Raw genomic sequence first — 23,513 nt, 5'->3', positions numbered from 1 at the left:
CTTTGCAATGTTGCTGAGTGCCGGCTGATGGCTCAGCCCATTACGGTCCCCGCTCAGCGTCAGCACGACGAGCTCTGGCTGCCCCCCTCCTCCGTTTCTCCGCTTCCCACGCAACGCCAAGAGGAGGTCAGTCTCCCTCAGATTCCCGCGTCCCGAAGCTCCGAGCTCCAACTGCCCTCCTTTGTTTCCAAGTTGCTTCCCAGGCAACGTCAAGAGGTCAGTTCTCCTCCCACCCCCGCACCTCGGCTCAAGAAGTGTCAGACTCACCCTGTGCCCACTCCACGCGGTGTGAAGTCACAGACGCCGCGGGAGCCCACACCACACAGCTTCCAGCTTCAGTCCCTCCCGGTGTCCGTGCCGTGTTGCTTGAAGTCACAGACTCCGCCAGAGGCCACACCTGGCTGCCTCAAACCTCATAACCCTCCCGTGCACACCCCGCGGCATTTCAAGCCCATTCCAAGACCACGCCTGAGGCCACCTGCAGTTCCGTTCGGGAGGTCAGAGCAGGTGGAACTCCTGACCCACCTCCAAGCCCCCCTCCTCCCTTCCCTGGTTCCGCCGATGGCAGTGAACGGCGTCTGGGATCCGCCTTCGGAAGGGGGGGCTAGTACTAGCAGCTGTGAGTTAGACGCACAGCCAGCTCCTCCGTCTGCAAGCCAAGACGCACAGCTAGCTCCTCCGTCGGCAAGCCAAGACGCACAGCTAGCTCCTCCGTCGGCAAGCCAAGACGCACAGCTAGCTCCTCCGTCGGCAAGCCAAGACGCACAGCTAGCTCCTCCGTCGGCAAGCCAAGACGCACAGCTAGCCCCTCCGTCGGCAAGCCAAGACGCACAGCTAGCCCCTCCGTCGGCAAGCCAAGACGCACAGCTAGCTCCTCCGTCTGCAAGCCAAGACGCACAGCTAGCTCCTCCGTCTGCAAGCCAAGACGCACAGCTAGCTCCTCCGTCTGCAAGCCAAGACGCACAGCTAGCTCCTCCGTCTGCAAGCCAGGACGCACAGCTAGCTGCTCCTCCGTCTGCAAGCCAGGACGCACAGCTAGCTGCTCCTCCGTCTGCAAGCCAGGACGCACAGCTAGCTGCTCCTCCGTCTGCAAGCCAGGACGCACAGCTAGCTGCTCCTCCGTCTGCAAGCCAAGACACACTGCTCACTTCTGTTCCTGCAACACTGGACGCAGGGCCCACTTGTCCACATTCAAGCATGAACGCAAATCTCAGTCCTCCACCTGTAAGTCAAGATGCGGGGCTCACTGCGTTGATAAGAGACTCACAGCCCACTCCGTCTGCTAGCCAAGACGCACAACTCTCTCCTGCTGCTGCTAGCCAAGACACACTGCTTAGTCCTCTACCTGGAAGTCAAGCTGCAGGGCTCGTGGCAGCAAGCCAGGAACAGCAGCCCGCTTCGCCTATTCCTCCTCCTTCGAGTCCAGAGGACGAGACTCCTGCATATGTTCCGCCTTCAGTTCCTGTCCTGGCGTTTCCCACACGTCAGCCGGCTTCGCCTGGAGTTCCCGTCCTGGCGTCTCCAACACGCCACCGTGCCCCAACTCTCGTTCCTATTCTGGCATCTCCCACGCGCCAGTTGTCCTCTGCTGAAGTCCCTGCCACTGCTCAGCTCTCCTGCCAGCTCCGCCAGGCTCACCATCCGGGCCGCCCTCCGGAGAGGTTCCGCCACTCACTCCGCCGGACCTGCCGTTCCAGCCGACCGTCGGAGGGGTCCCAACTCCTTTGCCAGGCTCACCATCCTGGCCGTCCTCCGGAGAGGTTCCGCCACTCACTCCGCCGGACCTGCCGTTCCAGCCGACCACCGGATGGGTCCCAACTCCTCTGCCAGGCTCACCATCCTGGCCGTCCGCCGGAGGGGTCGTGCCGCTGACCCACCACCGGTCCTCCCACCACCCATCCCTCCTTTTTTCTTTTGTTGTGACTTTGGACTTTTCGGACGTCTAGGATCCGTCCTTGAGGAGGGGGTACTGTCACGATCTATGTGTTAGCCTGCGTGACAGTTTAGTGTGTTTACACTTTTATGCCTTAGTTCCTGTTCTATGCTCTTATTTTGGTAGTACTTCCTGTTTTGCCTGGTTTGTGTCCGCCTGCTTTGCTTTCTTCTTTATGTCTTGCACCTGTTGCTAATTTAAGTTGTCCTATTTAGTTCAGGTGCGTGCATCTTTCTGTGTTGTTGCATTTCGTTCCTTTGTTCGTTCGTTCCTTTGTGTCGGTGTCTGTGTAAGCCTGACACGCTACTGCAAAGCGTTCTTTATCGAGTTCCTGCCGCTGCGCTGCAGCCATCATTAAAGATAAGTTTTTCCTGCAACGAGTGCCTGCTTTCTGCATACTGGGGTCATCGCCACTATGCCAAGAACAAGACGTGACAAGGTTGAGCATTACAAACTGATATCAGCAATCTGGATATTGCTTCAGTCGCTGTTGTCACTACTCAGAGGTGTATTTAGTCATTTGGGGGCCCAAGGCAAACCCAGTCATTGGGGCCCTCCACATCAGTTAACATTACAGTTGTCTGTCAACTTAAGTTGGTAGTTACAGGACACAGACATGTTTATACACCCCTGAAACAATTTTAAATATGAATGTCTATCATCTACTAACAAGTGTGAATATGAGAACATTCTCCTATTTCCTGAGCTAGATAAAGTCCTTCAAATCCTCCTGGGGGATTATTATTACCAAACAAGTGAATCATCTCAAGGCTTTTACTATAATTGATAAGAACATTAAGCGACATTTAACATAGTTTACCGCTTTAATACTCACATCTTTGTGATGAAAAACGTCACACTCAGCTTCATCTCTAAAACTGCATTCTCCTTGGCTGACACTGACAGTAGTGGTGCTGCTGTGGTTGTGTGTCTATGTTGTGACTGTGAAAAAGGTTGACACCTTTGGTGGTTTTGATAAAAAAACTGTTTGCTTTCCTCTTGCCTTCTCCTCTTCTCTGCGCCACTGGGGTAACTGCCTCAGTTTTCTCCAAACTGCGCCAACAAGTTTGTTTCACTCGCGTCTTACAGAATCAATATACACATCTGCAGTAAGATGGAATAGTCCATTGCATGACAAGGGAGGCGGGAGCGGACCAAACGATCATGATAGATTACGCATTGTGATGTAGTTTTATGCACATGAATTAAAACTAAAACAGTAATATGTACATTAAACGGAAGGAAAAAAAAAAACAATCATCAATTTTCATGAGACGTTTGGAGCCCGTGGAAATCTCGAGGCCGCAGGCAATTGCCTGTGTTTGCAAAATGGTAAGTTTGCCCCTGTCATTACTACAATGCAGGAAGCTAAATTGTAATAGTTGTGTTGCTCACTCTCGGAAAAACACTGCCCTCTGTTGTTTTGGTAGAGAACTGCAAATCATGAGCTCAGCCCTCATTCTTAATCTCATGAAACATCTCAACGCTAAATCCGAATTATTTTACATATTTGACGGTTTTCACAAATGTAAGGCAATAAATACTTTCCCAGGTTACTAATTATGTTTATAAAGGCATTATTCATTTACTATTTCTGTTACTTTTTTGGAAAAGTAACTGGTAACTCTACTAATTACTGATCACTGATCTTATGCACTGAACACTAGGGGTGTCACAAAGTCTTGTGAGTTCTCGTTCAGATAATTACTGTCTCGTGGCCACTATAGGACGGGGACGGTGATAAATTAATCAGTCACGAAAATGAAAATGAACTTGATCATTTTGCCAGCCTCAATCTATTGCCATGTGTATGCGACTCTGTTTTCCTCGTCTCCCGCCTCCAAACAGGTACGAAGAGAGTTCACTCTGTGCATTGGTTTCAGCACCTTGGCGCGTTTGTTCCATAGAACAATGGCATGAACAGAGTGAGCCCTTTTGTCAGTCATTTTTGTTTTGGTGGGTGGTGGGACCTTAAAGTAATGTTAAAATCTTGTTTTGTCTCGTTCTCTAGACCCAATCCCGTTTATCGTCTCGTCTCGTGAACTGAACTGAAAACTGATCTTATATTTACACCTGCACAACTAAACATGTTTTTTTTTATTATTAGTTTATGGACAGTGTGTGCTATTCCTATAGAATGAAGGAATGCGCCAGATTTAGTATTCAGCTAATTTTCATCTTGTAGTAGTAGTTTATTTAATCCCACCCCTTCGCGGTTTCTCAGCAATTACTGATAATTTGTAACTTCCTGTGTTTTTAGCACATACCAGGTTATCAAATTTCTAATAGGAAAAAAGAATAAAGACGTGTAATATTAAAATATTGCAGTCATGAAAAGAAAAACAATGTGTCCTTATTGCTGCCTAATTTGCTGGTTATCAAGTTCATCTTTTTTATACAATTAATCTACACAAGTCTTGATTTTCACAAATCCCAGGGGAGCATACTCACGTTTTCATTTAACACCTGGCAATCCAGAAATGTGATATTTCTTTCCACGGCATATAGAACTTGGTAAATGGAACCTTACAAGAACACATTTTTATACACATATTTTATTTATAAACTCCTCTCGGTCTCCGATAGTGCACAATGTAGGGTGCCTTCACTCACTTTCTTTCTTCATCCCATGCAAGGTTGTACAGGCCGGTACATTTTATATCTTTTATAAAGTATATGATCTGTACTGTAATACTCTTATGAACATGCATAAAGAGTTGAACTGGATACACTTTTTTTACACTCTTTCTAATGCAAAGCTTGCTTTCTTCCTGTCATAAACAGCCATATGCCAGGAAGAAAGAACATTCTTCCCCTCCACACCCTCCTGCTAGCTTGACCTTGACTTTCTCCTCCAATTTTGAATCCGCGTTTTCAATAAAATTTTGATTCATCTCCAGAAACTTCCACTTCTCTTTTCACTATTTCCCACACACTCATTAAATGCATTTAAAGTATAAAATGTATAGGTAGTCACCACCAATGAATGATAATGTAAGATGATCCTTGAACAAATGGAATCAGAGTCATGGTGTAGAAGTTATATACCTATAAATCACACTTTTTTTCAGAATTTGGCTGGTCCTGCGACTTATGGTCAGGTGCGACTTATATATCAAAATATATACTGTATGTCATTTAACATGTGCTGCCTTTACGTTGAAGCGGGGAGGTGGTTGTTTTTCTGATGACACCAAAATAGTACAATAATTCATTGAGTTGAGCTTGTGATGCAGTTATGCACACAACTTGAATGATACAGAGAACACCGGATGCTTTTTCTTCTGGAATACTTTCTAATACGCTTCTGCCTTGTGTCTGTAATCAATGTGCAACCACTGTATAATAACATGATACCTGTGTGAGAAATGTCGTATTTTAGACAGCAGTGTTGTTAAATTAGGACACTAATTATGCCAAGCTGCTATGTCAGCCACTTACTAACGCGATACACATGATTTTCAGTCTATTTTCATTTATTTGTAAATACCAAAAATTAGGTTTTGGTGCTCAAATACGGCTTCCTGGTACGTTTCTACACACCGGGATGCGTCCATGTCACGTATTAAAGTATCTTCTTTGAGAACATTCTGACATATATTAAACAGGTAAGTTTTTAATGTATCCCTATACTGAAAGTAAATGTGTCCTTGTTGGTGTAAACATTGCCCCCTCCCTCTGGCTTAGTCTTCTTCTCTTGTGAATTTAATGTTGATAGGAGTGGTGCCATGACACTCCTAAAACAAGAAGCTCATTCTGACGATAGCTTTATCATAAATACCGGTAAATACGACTGATAGTCCAATACGACTTATGCAGTATATGTGTTTTTCCTTTTCATGACACATTTTCTGACGGATGCCACTTATACGGTATACGTTTGACTTTTTACATTCCATAGTAACTATGATGTGTTTAAGTACCGCCGAACAAAGTGCGAAATCTCAACGTGTGACGAAAAAACATATCAGTGAGGCATAAAGACATAAAAATTCAGAAACAGTGGTACATGTACTGTATACTGTGTATTTTACTTGTATTATCACGTATTTATGAATTATTACCAACTACTGTAAGGGTGAATTAACTGTGTTTTCTATAGGGAAAAAAATTATATTTTTGTAAAAAAAAATGAAATAAAATTTGCAGGGCCATGAATGCTGAATCATGAATATGCTAGGGTCCACTTTATATGCTCAGTTATCTGAACAAAATAACACACATATTAGCCTTGTGTTATAGGTGACACAACAAGCTGGTGTATTATCAATTAATATATGTAATTCATCATGAATTTATTGTATTTTTCTAATATGTTCACGGCAGTGATGGAGCTTCTGGCCACACTTTAGACACCCCTCATCCTACAGAACACTATAGTCTTCTAATTACGTTTCTCTTAGCTTATAACGCTGGGTTTCAAAGTGACTTATGTCCACACTGCCCGTGATCCTCTCAATTAATTCCCTTTACATTGTACACCAAAATCAATTTTATTTATTGTTAAATGGTAATCTTTCGATCTATAGTTTTCATTTAGATAAAAAATGTAATCCATATACTCACAAATAAGTAAAGTCCTCTGCTGTTATAGATGCCTCACGGGGAAGCACTGCTCATCCTTCACATCTATAATCTCATAATCACATCTTTTTGTGACCGTCTGGAACTTTTTATTGTTTCGGAAATGTTTAACCCCTCCCGGCATGGCTCACAGGCCTGCCTTGAATAAGTGGTTGATGGATGAGCTCGGAAATGTTTCAAGCAGTCACACGGGCCTGCAGGAAGAAGATGTATCACCCATGAAGCAGCTCATCTTAGCTATAATATAAAGGGGAGGTACATTGTAGGTGAGGACTGGTGGAGAATAAGATAGAGCTCTTTAACTTATTTAAAAGAGGAAGGAGAAAAGTACAAGAAGCAATTGAAATATCAAGGATGGATTTTTTTTTCTTCTTTTGCTCCTACTTTGCCAACTCTGAAATAATTCGTCCTTCTTGTCTTTTGGCTTTCTTTCGCTCATCATGCAGTGTTGCTCTCTTTCGCTTAAATGACAAATTTGCTCACCGACAATCTTTGCAGGTCCTTACACAGTGATTAATGCAACTTCAGCTGATTGACCTCAGTCTTTTCTTTGTGCTTCCAGTTTTTCATCCTCCTTCTGGTCATCTTTTTCCTCGAGATCCTGTCCATCATGCTGTTCTTCATCTACCAAGACAAGGTAAGACAATTGTCTCATGTGATGTTCTGAAAAATTTGGGTTACAAACTGGTAGTTACTGGCAGGCATAGCCGAAGACAGCTATTTGGAGGGCTTGTGTCACCTTAGTAGATGGGGACGAAGGCCCAAGTGAACGAGCAAACCCACAGCATTCAAGAGAATTTAGTAGCGTTATTATTATTTACTAGCAATTTATTAGCATTTGCGCTTGAGCTGCTGTGTTTGTCAAAGAGGACAGAATAAAACTTACAGGTTGCAAGACCCGCGGTGTCATACTTCCACGCGGCTGAAGTCGCCAGACCAAGAAAAGTGCGATAAAGTGTGTGTAAAAGAGGGTTTGTGTGTGTGTATGTTTCTGTAAAGGCCCTGTCACAACTTGACGATTTAGCCAGCGTACGCCAACGTATGAAAAATTTGGCCAATACGCTGGCGTACGTCGACTAAGTTATGGGTAAGTGTTTGTATAAGTTAAGAGCACGCTGAAGCACGCCGGCATACGTCGTAGTACGTCCAAGTCGTCCAAAAATGTTGTGCACAAAACTTTTCGACATATGTCAACGTCTGATTCATACGCGGGCAATAAGTTATGCGATCGTTGACGCCCGTTCACACGTTATTTGTAAGTTACACACAAGTCGTAATACGTCAGGATAATATCAGCGTACCTTTGCCTTCTTGTCCACTCTCCGGTAGTCAGTCTTCTTGATGTCCCAGAGGATGGTGTTCTCACGAAGGAAATCACACATAAGCTGCTCCTCTTTGTCATTGAGACAAAACTGTGTCTTCTTGGCTCTCTTCTTGGCAAGGATTGGCTGAAAGGAGATGGAGGCCACTGGGGAAGCAGCTTCCGATACCATTGATGATGCCTGAGAGGCGTTAGAACCTGTGTCATCTCCATCAGAGTGAGAGTGGGAGGGGTAGGTTGCGGGTGGTGATGGATCCCTCCGTCACTGCCCTGATACTTCTTGGCAGCGGCCTTCGAAATTTTCTTCGGCATGATGGTGATGTTGACACTGCGATGTCTAGTGAGGTTATGATTTGAGTCATCACGTGGCAGCCTTTTTATAGGCTACGGCACGTCATCGTCGGCCATACACTGCCGTGCGGTTTGCATAAGTTAGACTAGTCTTGGGCATAAGTTGTGAACGATGGCAACACGCTACGCATTCGTTGGTATAAGTTGTCTATAAGTTCTAGAAACGTTCTATATAAGTTACTAATACGTCATGTATACGTCGAACTCGTTATGAATACACTATGTATACGCTATGTATATGCTATTTATACGCTATGTATACGCCCAAAATTGAAAAAAACGTAGACAGTTCAGTGTATGCCATCAAAATGATCACTACTGACTGTGAGCATTTTATTTTTTGTAAGTTGAAAATATTTTTTTACACAATATTCACACTCTTTTTTTTATTTCACATAGTTGCTGGGTGTTTTTGCCTAGTCACAATTATATTTTGTGAGATTATTTGCTTGAAGAGAATGATACTTGAGTGATGGACAGTTTACCTTAACAAAGTCTGTTACCAAAGCGTGTTCATTTTTTTACACATTAAGGTCAATTTTGTGTTGTGCTGTTTAAAAAAACTAAATGTGTATAAAACAAACATTTGTATAAAGCAAACATATTATCCAGTCTCATGTTGATGGGTGTATTAAAAACTTTAAAATTATCTTTCAAAGGTAAATTTATTATAGATAAAAACTGCTATCTCAGATTAATTGTGATTACCGTAATTTCATCGCAATTAAATATTTTTATCAACTGACAGCCCTTATTAGTAAACATATTTGTTTTGTTTATAGTGCTTTTTTACTCACTTTTTGCTTATGTGTCATGGCCGATTATGCAAATTTGATGTCATTACAGTTGGTTTACCATCAACAGGATTTTGAAGCATTTAGGTGAAATGAATATTGTAATACAACCTATTGCTTAGTCATGGATAATATATAAATGAATAATAGTATATTAAATTCCTCTCAGTTTTTTTTCACATGCCACCGTCGATACCCTGATAATGTGTCATCTGTCTATGAAGCAACTTGACAATCCTATTGAGTGTGTGAGATTAGTGGGCGCTGAGGCAATACCAATCCACCCAAAATGTCTGTCTTGATGCGTCCAAGTCAAATATGTCTTCTGTGAATAATGCCCTGAGGTTTGATGCCGAAACACAATTATGTTTATGTGATCTTGTGATGCTGAATTGCTTTAGCCACAGTCAGGAGGCACATCACATCATCAAGCACCACAATCTTAATAAATATGACGCTGACCATTAGCAATAATGGAATCATTTTTCTAGCTCATTTGAATCCCAGATGATAAGGGAAGCATGGGTTATATAATGATTTCTTCTTTTTGTTTTTTTTTTGTTGTTTTTTTTAACTATTTTGTCAGTAATTGGCTATAAAATTGAAATGAGCCCTGTGTGGGAGCGCTCGTAAGATTTTGGTCATTATGGAGTAATTTCTTCATAGACCTCCTGTGTAATTGTACTGAGTCAGAAAACACAGTGAAATATTTGAGAGCACAAAAATCAAAAGTTCAGTCTACTCGGCTTAAAAAGGCTGCTGTAGCTCATTTATAAGGTCTTGGGGCTTTGCAGCCAGAGGGTCAAGGTCACAAACTAAAAGTAAATGCAACTAGTCGTTCGAGAAATCCGAATTACCTTCTTGACTCGTAATCTACCAAGCCACCCCAACCTCAGCTCAGGGGCACAGTCACCATTTGTGGACCGTATCGCCCCTTGCATGCCAGTAAATGTGGCCTGGTTCTTTGTGCGGTGTGAAAGAAAAATATACAGCTGATTGTAATTATGATAATACACGAAATAGGAGGAAAAATGCTAGAGTCAATTATCACTAAGATAATTGTTTTCGCCTTAATAAAAAACTCACCAACTGTGCTGGTGTTGTAATCACATGAAAGCTTAGCGTACATACGGAATAGTGGATGTTCTCTAGAGGCGCATAATGACCACAGCTGGTGCACTGCTTTTGAATTACAGGGGCTATTCATAAATCACTAGCAATTGTAACCCACTGGTGTTGCATTATTTATGTGTTGAGACAAAAAGTGTTGTCTCCTAAGACAGCAGCCCAAGGCCAAGCCTGTGTGAGATGCCTTTATGTATTTAGGTAAATATCAACATACTGTACTTGGATAGCTCTGCCTTCCACCACTAGTATAGACCTTGGTTCTTCATATGGTGGGGCGTTTCTGGGTTAACTGCTTCAGCTATCGTTTTCCCATCAAAGTGATAAAACCCTGTGAGTATTGATGGACTGGCAAATGTCTCATCCAGTGCTAAGATAAGTGAATGCTACATTTGTCTACTTCATCTACGGTCGTCTTTTATCATCTGTAGTGCAATAGAAGTCAAATGTAAAACAAACAAAAAAAAAAAAAATCAAAGCAGTGTGAAGCCCTGAAGTTTTTTTTTGTTTTGTTTTGTTTTTACAAAATCAACAATCATATATAATTCACAACACCTTGACTAAAGCTGCAGTTTCAGCTGGAGAATATCTACCTCAAAGAATGATGATTCATTATAGGCACAGTATACTGTAGGGTGTTGTTTTTGCGCACAGTGTGGATAGATTTTATGTAAGTTTGACAAGGGAGTGATCAAAGTTCCTGAAATTTTTGAAAAATGAATAAGAAATGGCATACAGAGCCAAGAATATTTTTGATATGTTGGACACAGTAAAGGCTTCATTATGCTACAGCTTCACAGTGCTCGCTCATCCTTCTAAACCCTCCGGCGCAGCTTGAAGTGCAGTTTTGAGTACATCATTTCTGTTGTTTCCCTCCCTCAAAAAGCGCCAAAAAGTACAGGTGTTTTTCACTTCCAATACTGTTCTGACATGGCAGCCTTGAGTATCGGCGATAGCGACATTGATCTTATCTGATATCAGCATGAACCATACATTGTTCACTTAATTTATAGTGTGGAATGTTAGAAAAAGTGATATTACTCAATCAGAGAACAATAGTCAGCAACTCACTTTGTGGATGTTTTGGACTGCGTTGGTTGTTTGGGAGGGGCCGGAGGTTTGTTTCTTCACCTCTGTGGTCTTGCAAGGATCCTCAAGCTGTTTTTTTTTTTTTGATGCTGTTTGGCTGCGTGATGAGGTTGGTCGTGTTGAACTTCCCCGGTTCTCTGCCACCGCGGGGGATTTGTGCAAGGCGGATCTTTTTCAGACTTAACGCAAGGGGTGCTGCCACATGGCCAACGCCGGCCTTGCTCCTTGCTACTTTGTCAAGACTGTTGTTGTGATCATGCATGCTGAATTCGGCGCTGCGGGATAGAAGTGCTGGAGCGCAGTCTGGAATAGACAGTTTGTGTCAGAGTGCTTATATAGGAGATTTTAGATGCAAGCTGCTATAATCCAATCTTTTTTTGCGTATATCGAACGGATATCCAATGTCAGTATCAGACCGGGACACACCTACCAAAAAGTCCGTCAAAACCAAATAAAACTATGGTGTAAATTGAGGAGCGCACAATAAAAACTGACTGACAAAAAGATTATTTCCAGCTCCAACAACGATTCGGATGTCGCTTCAGTCACCATCGTTCGGTACTACTACACAGGAAGCTAAATAGCTGGCCAACAAAAATTTGGGTTGCTCACATTCAGAAAAACACTTCCCCCTGGCGTTTTGGTGGAAAATTGCAAGTCACACGCTCAGCCTCCGTCAAAGAGCTATATAAGTAGGGTTGGGCATCGAGTCTCCAGTATCGATGGCAACATTCCCATTCTCCCAGGATCGTTCAATTTTTTAAATTAAGATTCCTAGTATCGATGCCCAGTCCGCCAACCCGAAGAAATAGCAGTGAACACCAGTGAAGAAGAAGCCGGCGAGCACTAACAAGGAAGAAGTGGATACAATGTTTGGCTTAAAAAAAAGAGCAGTCAGCTCGGTGAAACATTTGCAACACAATATCAAGGACGGTGCACGACCACCATGATTAAACACCTCCAGATTCATGGTGTAGAAATAACACTGCCCCGTTTTTGACCCGCTATGTTGGATTTTCTGTATGCAGTCAGAATCAGGAAAGTCAGACAATAAATAACGTGTATCTCATGTCATGTTACAGAGGGTTACAGGATGGCCCCTGATGCCGTGGAAGTTTGGTGCAAATAAAAAGACAGGTGACATGTACACAGCACTTCTCTTTTAGCAAAGGTCAACCCACACAACATACTTTCAGCCTTCAAAATAAGAGTGATGTGCACTACATCCTGTTTACTTGTGGTAACAAAATAAGGGTGTCATAAAAATCGTTTTTTATGAGCTTTTGAAAAAAAAAAAACATCTTTTGTGAAAGTGTACTCTTGTGAAAACAAATTCTGAAAGATAGTTGATAAAAAAGTTGATAAAAAGTTCATATCATTAAAAAATTGGGGGGAAAAAATGAGGAAGTTCTGCTGTTTCATCCAAAAACTTACTCTGGTTAGCACCCTCATTTAAACCATGCAAATTTTTATGACCCTGACTCTCAAAAGCACCAGAATCGAGAATCGTTCGGAAGTGGAATCGAAACAAGGTATCGGAATTGGAACCAGATTAATTCAAATTCAAACGATGCCCAACCCTACATATCAGCATCAAGCTTGTGCCCTCGGTGTATTCCATCCATTCATTTTGTATGCCGCTTATCCTCGTTAGGGTCGCGGGGTATGCTGGAGCCTATCCCAGCTGCCTTCAGGCGAGAGGCGGGGTACACCCTGGACTGGTCGCCAGCCAATCGCAGGGCTCGGTGTATTCCAAAAGTAAAATAAATTCATCATGAATGAGATATATTATTAAATGTGACACCTGTAACACAAAGCTATGCTGTTTTATTAAGATATCTTAGCATACGTTGACCTACATTGTATTGCTTTTACCATCTTTAATGCACAAAATATATCAACATGCCCTAACTGTGCATCCTTTAATTTTTATGTATGCGCCCATCGGTGGAAAATGTTTGCACACTCCTGTAGTAAGTAGTACACAGCCATTACTTGTTAGAAATACCTGCAATTCACTTGATGGAACTGGAATAAAATATAGCCAAGCATACAAATTGGTTGAAACCCAAATATAGCATCTTTTTGAACGCAACCTCATTATACCATGTTGTCTCATGGTCTTTAGAATCCAAATGTATCTGTGATTATCAACACCTGCTGTGATTATCCTCCTCCATCACCATGGTAACGCCTTTCAAGTTAGCCCAGGCATCAGAATGCATGGAAAGCCATGTGCTCAGATGCCATAACCTAAAAAGAGTGTGCTAGTAAGTGCATATTGATGAAGTCCATCTGAGGAATCTGGGATGGTCATGCTCAATGGCCCGCTTTATTGCGCCCGCTTTAGGCCTGATAAAAGGCTGCATGACACAGCTGGAAGCGACATCAAACAGCTCCTAGATCTTCCTCACAGCCATTTGTTTCACTCTGCCTGCTCCTAAGGGAGATGCAGTCCTGTGAGGTTAACATCAGTTGAAGCAGTGCGACGCAGTAGTGTAAAAGCGAATAGCCAAAAAGGCTGACTCAGTGGTGTGGTAATGAAAATTGAAGTGTGTGTTTATTTCACTATCCGTGGTTTACTCTCATTCTGTCTCACGTGGCCTTTTTATCACCCCTGTACACACAAGCAAGCAACAATTTATTAGCCAACAAACCTGCCTACTACAATAAATGTCACCTTTAACAATATAGCCACTTGTGTTCATAATAATGTAGAATTCGAATGTATTCTAATGACTGAAACACTAAATACAATCAATACAAACTTGTAAAGAAAATTTCATCCAAAGAGATCCAAAATGTAGTTTATTGGGTGTACAGCGGCTCCTTGCACGTTCACAATTCAGCATTCATGGCACTGTAAATTTTGGGATTTTTTGGTCAAAAAATATTTTTTGGAGAAAAAAAAAGTTATCTCATTCACTTTAAGTCGGTATTAATTTACAAATACGTAATAATAGATACATACACCATGTTAAAAAAACCCACAATTTATGTCTTTATGCCTCTGTGACGTTTTTCGTCAGTTGTGAAGATTTCACACTTTGTTCGCCGTTCTCTGAATGCATCGTAGTTGCTGTGAAACTTATTTAAAACATCTACTCTGAGACACAGATTGCATTTATTCATCCATCACTTTACGTTATCATTCATTAGTGGTGAGTACCTATATATTTTATCATTTCAAATGTGTGTGAGGCATGGTAAAGAGAGACGGGGAAGGTTTAAGGAGATGTATCATTCACATTTACTCTTATTGCAAACACTGATCTGAAATCAGAGTACCTCGTCAACGTCAAGCTAGCAGGAGGGCTTGGAGACGTAGAGGGAAATTTTTATGGCCATTTCAGTGATTGGGTTTTCACCATTCACTGGTTGTCCCGGAACGTAATCTTATACATCCATCCATCCATCCATCCATTTTCATACGCTTATCCAGCTCAGGGTCACAGTAAGGAAGTCCAGACTTCCGGGTTTCTAGCCACCTCTTCCAGCGCAACCGGAGGTACACTGAGGAGTTCCCAGGCAAGCTGTGAGACAACCCCTTAGAATGTCCTTGGCATCCTAAGCAACCTGACCCGATGCCCGAGCCACCTCAACTGGCTCCTCCTGCTGTGAAGTACCAGCTGCTCTACTCTGACCTCCTCTCGAATGGCCTAGCTCCTTGTCCTAACTCATAGGGTGAGTCCAGCCACCTTACAGAGGAAACTCATTTTGGCCGCTTGTATCCACGACCTTGTTCTTTCGTTCAGTCACGACCCAAAGCTCATGACCATAGGTAAGGTTGGGAACATGGATTAACTGGTAAATTAAGAGTATTACCTTCCAGCTCAGCTCTCTCTTCACCACAACAGTCCGGTACAACGACCGTATTACTGCAGTCTCAGCACCGATCCACCTAATCCCACACCCCAGCCTCACTTGTGAACAAGACCCTGAGATAATTGAACTTCTCCACCTGGAGAAACACCTAACTTCCGAAGGGTGCAATCCACCTGAGAACCATGGCCTCGATGACCTCGGAGGTGTTGAGTCTTACCCAAGAAGCGTCATACTCAGCTGTGAACCGCCCTGCCAGAGGCCGTCAGGACCACGTCATCTGCAAATAGCAGAGATGAGATCCTAAGGCACCTAAACTGGACTCCCTCAATGCCTTGGCTGCGCCTAGAAATTCTGTCCATAAAACTTATGACCAGAATCGGTGACATAGGGTATCCGTGGCGTAGGCCAACGTTCACCGGGAACAGGCTCGACTTACTGCTGGCAATACGAACCAGGCTCCTGCTCTCAATGTACAAGGGCCGAATGGCACGTAGTCGCGTGCCATGAACCCTGTAATCCCGGAGCACCCACCGACAGGGCACCGTGAGGCATAGAGTTAAATGACTTTTCCAAGTCCACAAAGCACATGTGGACCAGTTGGGCAAACTCCCATGCACCCTCCACTACCCTTGCAAGTGTGTAGAGCTGGTCCAGTGCTCCATGACCAGGACAAAAACCACATTACACTTCCTGTAGGTGAGGTTCAACTAAAGGTCGTACCCTTCTCTCCAGAACTCAAGAATAGACTTTCCTCTAGCGGCTGCATACATACTGTATTTTACTATATCATCAACAAAATTACATGTAGCTCTATACATATAATGCCATGTAATGTAATACATGTACTATATCATCAACAAAATTACATGTAGCTCAACAAAATCAACAAAATTACATGTAGCTCAAAGGACATCCACCTATTCAGTTATCCATAATGTTTATTTTGTACATCCAGTACATCCCAGCTGACTTAGGGTGAGAGGTGGAATACACACTGGACTGATCACCAGTCAGTCACAGGGCTGATGCAGCGAGACACACTCGCACTCACATTCACACCTACAGGCTATTAGAGTCTCCAATTAACCTGACCTTTGTGTTAGTATGTGGGAGGAAGCAGAGTCGCCCACAAGGCACCCACATAAGTAAAAAGAGAAAGCAAAAATAAGCTCATCCACTAGCGGAAACATTCCACTTCATTATTTATTGATAATGTATTTTCATTGCCGATATTGACAGCGGTGGTTGTAGTATGGAGGTTAAAAGCATTATGGTTGTAAATTTGGGTTCATGAATGTGCCTGTGGGGATTGTAAAGCTCCCTAGCATGGCACATGTAATTGGGTGAGTATTGGAATCTAATTGAAAGTGCTGACACAGAACAGATCAATACAAGTGACAGCAATCTGTGCATGTTCCTGCACCATTGCTCCATAATAATTTACCCTGGGGTCATTATGTAACAATATTGATAGGGTTGAATCTGGTTATGTAAATAGTACAAAACTATATCCATAACTGAAACCATTCTCGCATTATTTTTCCATGAGTGTGCTCTCTAAATGCTAGCGAGATACTAGAGACTTTAATATCGAATATTCATCTTAACATGAACCTGATTTCATTTGGCTCTGCCACCATTCCACCATTTGTGTCCTAACCTCAAAATGACCTCAGCTGTAAGGTCAGTGCAGCATTTCCTCTGAACACGGCTCTACCGGGATCTGTCATAGCGAGGCAACTGGGATGATTTACCAGCAAGTCAAGGTAAGGGAGGTAATGCTGCAATGAAAAGCAAGTGGTCAAGACTTATGACCGCATTTGTTCCGTTGAATGAAGCCTTAGTTTGATGCTCCAAGGATTTTTGTTGTTGTCGATGAATCGACTAAACCATTCAATTTAGATGAAGAAAAACAGAGCAGTACAAATTCACATTTAATGATTTATAATCCAAGGTATTTTGTTTGACAGGAAAGAAGATTAATGAGATTAATTAAGAGCTCTACTGTTGCTACTGGAGTTTTTAACTATTTTACTGCTTTCCTGACCACACACACACAGCATCACAAGATCAGAACAGCTTGTTGACACATTTGACTTAAACCCGGACCAGTGAGAGGTACGGATTTGTTCAAATAAATGAGTTACAAGTGCTGACAGCCACTAGCAAGCCAAGCTAACCGGCTAACTGCTGAAATGTAAAGCGGTTGCCTAGCAACAAAACCACACAAAAAAACTGAAACATTCCGGCTCTGGAAATCCAGGTGCAGAATCAGAAACAGGGCCCTAAATGTCATTGAATGAGGAGGATTTGATATTGATAATGACAAAGTGATTGCAAGAAACTGTAGCAAAAATAAGGCAAGATCGAGGAAGCCTGCAAACACAAATTGGAAATGTACAATAACAGAATAACAGCTTCAAGAGGAGCTTCTCCGAGATCCATGAGGAAATTAGAGCACTGCACAATGAAATCAAGGTACTACAGGATGATACCGCTGCCTACCGCTGAGGCTGCCTCTTGAAGTTGTATGACATCCCCATCAGCAGTGTAGTGCATCAATAGTGACTTACCCACTTCATCCCGAGTTCCGGTTGGATTTCGGTGATGAGGAACATAGTCCCAGTTAGTTGGTGGGGCCACTTAAGTAAAGAGTTTGGCCTTTTAAAACTATATGCGTTCAAAAGAGTAGTACATTTGGATCACAAAAATGCATCCTTGAAAAAAATCACACCTCACAATCGCTCTGCACTATTTTCTCTCCTATGGTATCACTTCGTAGCATGCCGTTTATTCATTGTTATGTGTGTGTTCCACAGTGGATGAAGAGTCGCAGCAGTCTTCATCCGTGCATGTAGACACTGTGGAACACATTAATTGATTGATTGATTGATTTTTTTATTGATTGATTGAAAAGTTTATTTCAAATATTTGAATCAGGCCCAAAACAAAAGCACAGTTTTCCTCTCAACATAATAATAATGTAAATACATTTGAAGAAATGAAAATAAACATAATCAATGATATATTTGAAAAGGAGTGAGAAGAAGTAAAACTTACTTACTTCCCCGCCCTGTCTTGAAGCAAATATCAAATCAACTTCCTTCTATCTCCAAAACATATATACACCCATGCATACACACACACACATCCTATACATCCATGTACAGTAGCACATATAATGTACCATACAAGCACAGTGCACACAGATACAGGAATAAATAAATATAATAACCAAAAATAAATAACACATTTGCGCATAAATCACCTAGTGATTAGCCACACCTCCTTCATCCTCATACCTTTTAAGAGTAATATTTTTATACATCCTTTTAAACTGCCTCATGTTTGTACATTGGTTCAGTTCCACACCAAATCCCTTCAGAAGTCTTACCCCGCATACTGATAAACAAAAATGTCTGGTGGCATGAAATCTTGGTTACTTAAAGTTACATTTTTTCCTTAGATTATAACACTCTTCCTGATTTTTGAACAATTGCTGGATATTTCCTGGCAATAGTTTATCTTTTGCTTTAAACATTATTTGTGCTGTTTGATATTGGACAATGTCAGTCAGCTTGAGTAACTTTGACTTCAGAAATAATGGGTTTGCGTGTTCCTGATAACCAACTTTGTAGATACCGTAATTCGTATTGTTCTCTTCTGAAGGATAGAAACAAAGCAATGTGGTCTATTCCATCCACTGTAAAGATGAGGAATGCAAAGAGCACTACATTGGGGAAACCAAGCAAATGCTCCAAAAAAGGCTTTATCAACATCGCAGGGACAATTCTAGTGGTCCTCAATCAGCAGTACACCTACACCTTAAAGCTACCAATCACTCTTTTGAGGACAGCGAGGTAAAGATTTTGGCCAAAGAAAACAGATGGTTTGAAAGAGGAGTTAAGGAAGCTATTTTTGTCAAACAACAGAACCCATCATTGAATCGGAATGGTGGTTTGAGGTTTAATTTGGACCCTGTGTTCAGCAGGTTACTGAGACCAAAACCCACAGCTCTTAGTCTTGCAAATGAGGTGAAGCCAGGGCCGAGCCAGAACAATAAATGTTAACGAGCCAGTATCAGAGTCGTTCATACCCAATTCAGGGAGCGACACTTCCCTTTTATCGGAGGTGTTAACAGCAGGATAGGATTATACCACTACTCCGCCCAGGCTTAGTGTAAGGAACCAATAGTAGGAGGGTGTTGGCACACCAATTCCGCCCACTCTTACTGTATTTTAGGCCTAAGCTACCAGCACTTATTAGTTCGCTGACGAAGCTCTTCGGATGAGGAGCGAAACGTCCGACACCTTCTTCACAGAAGTACAGATGACGTCTCAAGAAGCCTTTTCCTCGATATCTAAGACCTTCTTTGCTTTATTTATTACTGCAATGTTTCTTGCTACTTTACTCTGTCATCTATAATCACCCCCCAAAATTTGATTTCATTAAATCTCTCAATTTCTCCCCCCGTCCATGTATCTTTAACTGTGTGTTCATTCTATAATTTCCAAATAACATTATTTTTGTCTTACCTAAATTTAGCGATAACTTGTTACCGTCAAACCATATTTTTAATTTGTTAATTTCTGTAATTTTGTCCTCCTGCAATTTTACCATGTTATCCTACAGAGTGAAAAATATTAGTATCGTCAGAAAATAATACAAAATGCATTAGCTTAGAAACCTTGCACATACAGTATCATTGATATACAATATAGAGAGTGTGGGGCCCAATACTGATCCCTGGGGGACACTACAAACAATGTCTGACATGATGAGAAACAATCACCCAATTTCTCAAATTGTTTTCTTCCGCTTAAATAGCTTTTGACCCAATCAAGCACTATTCCCCTGATCCCATTTCTTTCTAGCTTACTGATTAAAATGTCATGATTGATTGTGTCAAAAGCTTTCTTTAAATCTATGAACACCCCTGACACATATTTCTTATGGTCTATAGCATTTGTAATTAGTTCTACTGTTTGTGTTATTGCCAGTGTTGTTGACCTATTTGACCTAAATCCATACTGATTCTCTGCAAATATATTGTGTTTTTCCAAGAATGAGTCCAATCTTTTGTCAAAGTTTTTCCAATATTTTTGAAAATTGTAGTAACAATGAAACCGGTCTATAGTTAGTGAAATGATGCTTGTTCCCAGTTTTATATAGAGGTATGACCTTGGCTATTTTAATTTAATTTGGAAATGAACCACTTTGAAATGAAATATTACATATGTATGTTACTGATTTGGAGATGCCCTCAATGACCCTTTCCACCAACGGAATATCAATATCACTACAAAATGTAGATGTTTTATTCTTGCTTTTAATGACAATATCCAATATTTCTTGTTCTGTCACAACTTTAAGAAAGAAAGAACAAGGATTTCTCTCTGGTTGATACTTTCCAAAATTCCCAATGTAAGGGATTTGTTTAGCTAATTCTGGTCCAACGTTTACAAAGAATTCATTAAATCTATTAGCTACTTCATCCATGTTATAATATTCTACATCCTAATCAATAAAATACTTAGATAAACTACTGTGCGTATTGCTATATCTTATAATATTATTTGGTATCTTCCATGTTTGTTTAATGTTATTTTTATTATCCTGTAATATCCTCTCGTAATAATCTTTCTTACTCATGCTTATATTAGTTACTTGTTTATATATTTTTTTATATTTATGTTCTGCCTCTATAGTTCTCTGTCTAATGAAATCTCTGTAAAGTGCATTTTTCTTTTTACATGCATTTTGTAGCCCTGTTGTTATCCACGGACAATTATTATATGCTAACTGTCTGTTGTATTTCTTAATAGGACAGTGTTGAATATTTTTTTGAATTCATTATATGCACAGTCAACATTGTTATCATTATATATTATATCCCAATTCTGTTCCAAAAGTTCATTTCTTAGAGCATTATGGATTCCTCTGTCTTCACTCGTCTATATTCTGTTTTTTTGTCTATTTTTTTTCCAACTTTTGTATTATCAATTGTAAATACTGGGAGATGATCACTCATATCATTAATCAATAATCTACTAATTGCCGTATTACTGTACATATGTCATTGGTGAATATGTTCAGAGGCCTGCGATGCAATGATAAAACGATTATCGATACATCTCAATGCATCTTTTTTTGTGATCAATAGTTTGTAAATTATTTCATGCATATTTTTTTCTCTATATAATTTCTTTTTACTCACAGTGTACTACTAAAACAAAGCATATTTGTAATAATCCACAATTAAAATAAATTGACTTCCATTATCTTTTAATAATTGGAAGGTTACATCCACCAACATATTTCCTATTGCACAGAACCAGCAGGAAAAGTAAAGTGCACCAGGAGCAGCATGTATACAATGAACAAACTTCAGCATATTCTGAGTAACAAACATAAAAAAATCCCTTTATTCACAAATAAATAATAGATTTAATGAATTCAAACTAAAATCCTGAGCATAGAATCTCTGACAAAATAATATTTTTGCTGTATAGCAAAGTCAAAAACCGCTTTCATACAAAATATAGATTCCCGTACCAGCGGTTCTCATACAAGAATAATGCTTGCAGACGTCAGTATATTATGAATAACCCAAAAACTAGGCTGCCCTTATTCACAATTGCAGTGCCAGTGAAATAACGTTGTGATGGGACATTGTATGTTCCAAAGTGTGCGACAAAGCACGAAAGCCCTGTTTCTCAACAACCGAATACGGCCACAAATCCTTCGCAATAAAAGTTGTGTTTCGCTTCACCTTTTCCGAGTTGGGTGGAAAATTAGTTATTACCTGCTCGATGGTTCTTTTGTTGGCAGCAACTTCAGCTGGCTGTTTCCTCTTGGTTCGGGTGGAAACGTGTTCATATTTGTCGTGTTCCCAAAATATTTTAAGCTTATATGACAAAGCTGGCATATTGTCTGGCGCTTGTCCAGCTCATTTTTACTTTCAACTACATGAAAGCCAAATTGCTCGCTTCAAATCCAGCGGGTGCGGGTCAGAGTTTACGCTCTGCAATTTTGGTAGCGTCTTACACTAGCACCACCATAAACTGCCCGGGCAGCACTTCCGCTTTCTTTCTTTTTGTTCAGTTTTTTTTGTTGTTGTTTGTTTTTTTTGAGGCCGCTGGATAAATATTAAAAATCACGCCACCATGACAAGGAAAATGGAGACTACAACCCACACACAGAGAACAATGCAGTTGGAAGGATTACATTCAATAACATTGACATCACTACCAAATTGCAAGGGCCTGCTAAACAAGAAGTACTGGAATTAGAAACCCAATTTTTATACAATCAATGGCATTCGCAACGCAGCTGAAAGATTGCAGGACGGGAAGATCTAGAATTGCAAGCCTTTCGTTCCCCATACCACAAACGACTGGATGGTAGAATAACAACAACACCAAAAAAAATGTTAGACAACAACTGCTTTTATTACACGGAGCAACAATAAAACAATATGGCAACAAATTATATATATATCAACAGAAGAAGTATGCATGCACAATACAATAACATCAAGCAATATTTTATTCAATTTAATGAACCTTTCAAAGTAATCGCAATCTCAGAAAGTTGGGGTGATGCTTTGAAAGGAATGAATTTTGAGCTGGAAGGATATTAAATGAACTACATCAACAGCCACAATAGGAGTGGAGGGAATGTTAAATTATACAGTATATTGATCTACCAACCCTAGCTCTACTGTCACACATTGTTACACATCCTGATCATTTTCTTACGTTATTTCAGATTTGGTAAATGGTACACGTTGAATACAGGAAGTGAACAAATGTATTAGCGATTGATGTGAAAGGGAGAAGGGGGTAGGATTAAAAAAGCTTCGCATTCTCCATCTTCCTCACTTTCGGACATGTGGAATTGTGAATTGTAACGTAAAGTATCCCAGTGTAACCTGTATGTCACGATCCTGAGGAGCTGTCGGATATTCGACCCATGCAGAGACAGAGGTTAAAAAGTGCAAATGAAATGATTTTAATTCCAAAAAGTGACAGAGGAGAAGGCTCTGTGATAAAAGCACACGTAGTAGCAGGTAAGAGTTCTCTTATGTAACAGCACATGCGAGGTGAGCGCCGTACTCGAGGCGGTGCTGGGCTCTAAACCCCATAATGTCAATTGTAAACAGCTGCGTAGCAGCCACCTGGGGTGAAGCGTCTGCATTTTCCTCCCAGCCGGAAGTGCCACTCGCCAAAGTAAGGGCGCAGGACAGGAAGTGCTGGCTCCTGTCCTGCGGAACATGACACTGTATGCATGTTCGAAATAAATTAAATTATACCACAGTTTGCCATTCAACAAGTACCATGGGCGCTATATATAAGGGGCCATTTAAAATGTATTAGATATGGCTGTGATGAACACAAACTTGTAGGGCTGTTATCATAATTTCTTTAACTTGAACTTTACCAATTACACGTACATTCTCAACTGTGTTTATGTTCCTCCAGGACAAATA

At 41.1% G+C, this 23,513-nt stretch overlaps 1 protein-coding gene across 4 annotated transcripts in view; it reads left to right on the top strand.

Moving 5' to 3' along the window:
- Positions 1–23,513, top strand: part of tspan4a (tetraspanin 4a) — a 219,993-nt gene that overhangs the window by 150,411 nt on the left and 46,069 nt on the right. For all 4 annotated transcript variants that reach the window (XM_054771980.1, XM_054771981.1, XM_054771979.1 and 1 more), the window contains one exon: positions 7,080–7,154. In XM_054771980.1, coding sequence (XP_054627955.1) covers positions 7,080–7,154 — 75 coding nt within the window. The remainder of the gene's footprint in view (positions 1–7,079; positions 7,155–23,513) is intronic.

Source organism: Dunckerocampus dactyliophorus, chromosome 3 (genome assembly GCF_027744805.1).
Source record: "Dunckerocampus dactyliophorus isolate RoL2022-P2 chromosome 3, RoL_Ddac_1.1, whole genome shotgun sequence".
Taxonomy (NCBI): Eukaryota; Metazoa; Chordata; class Actinopteri; order Syngnathiformes; family Syngnathidae; genus Dunckerocampus; species Dunckerocampus dactyliophorus.
This window is presented reverse-complemented; position numbering and strand designations above follow the sequence as displayed.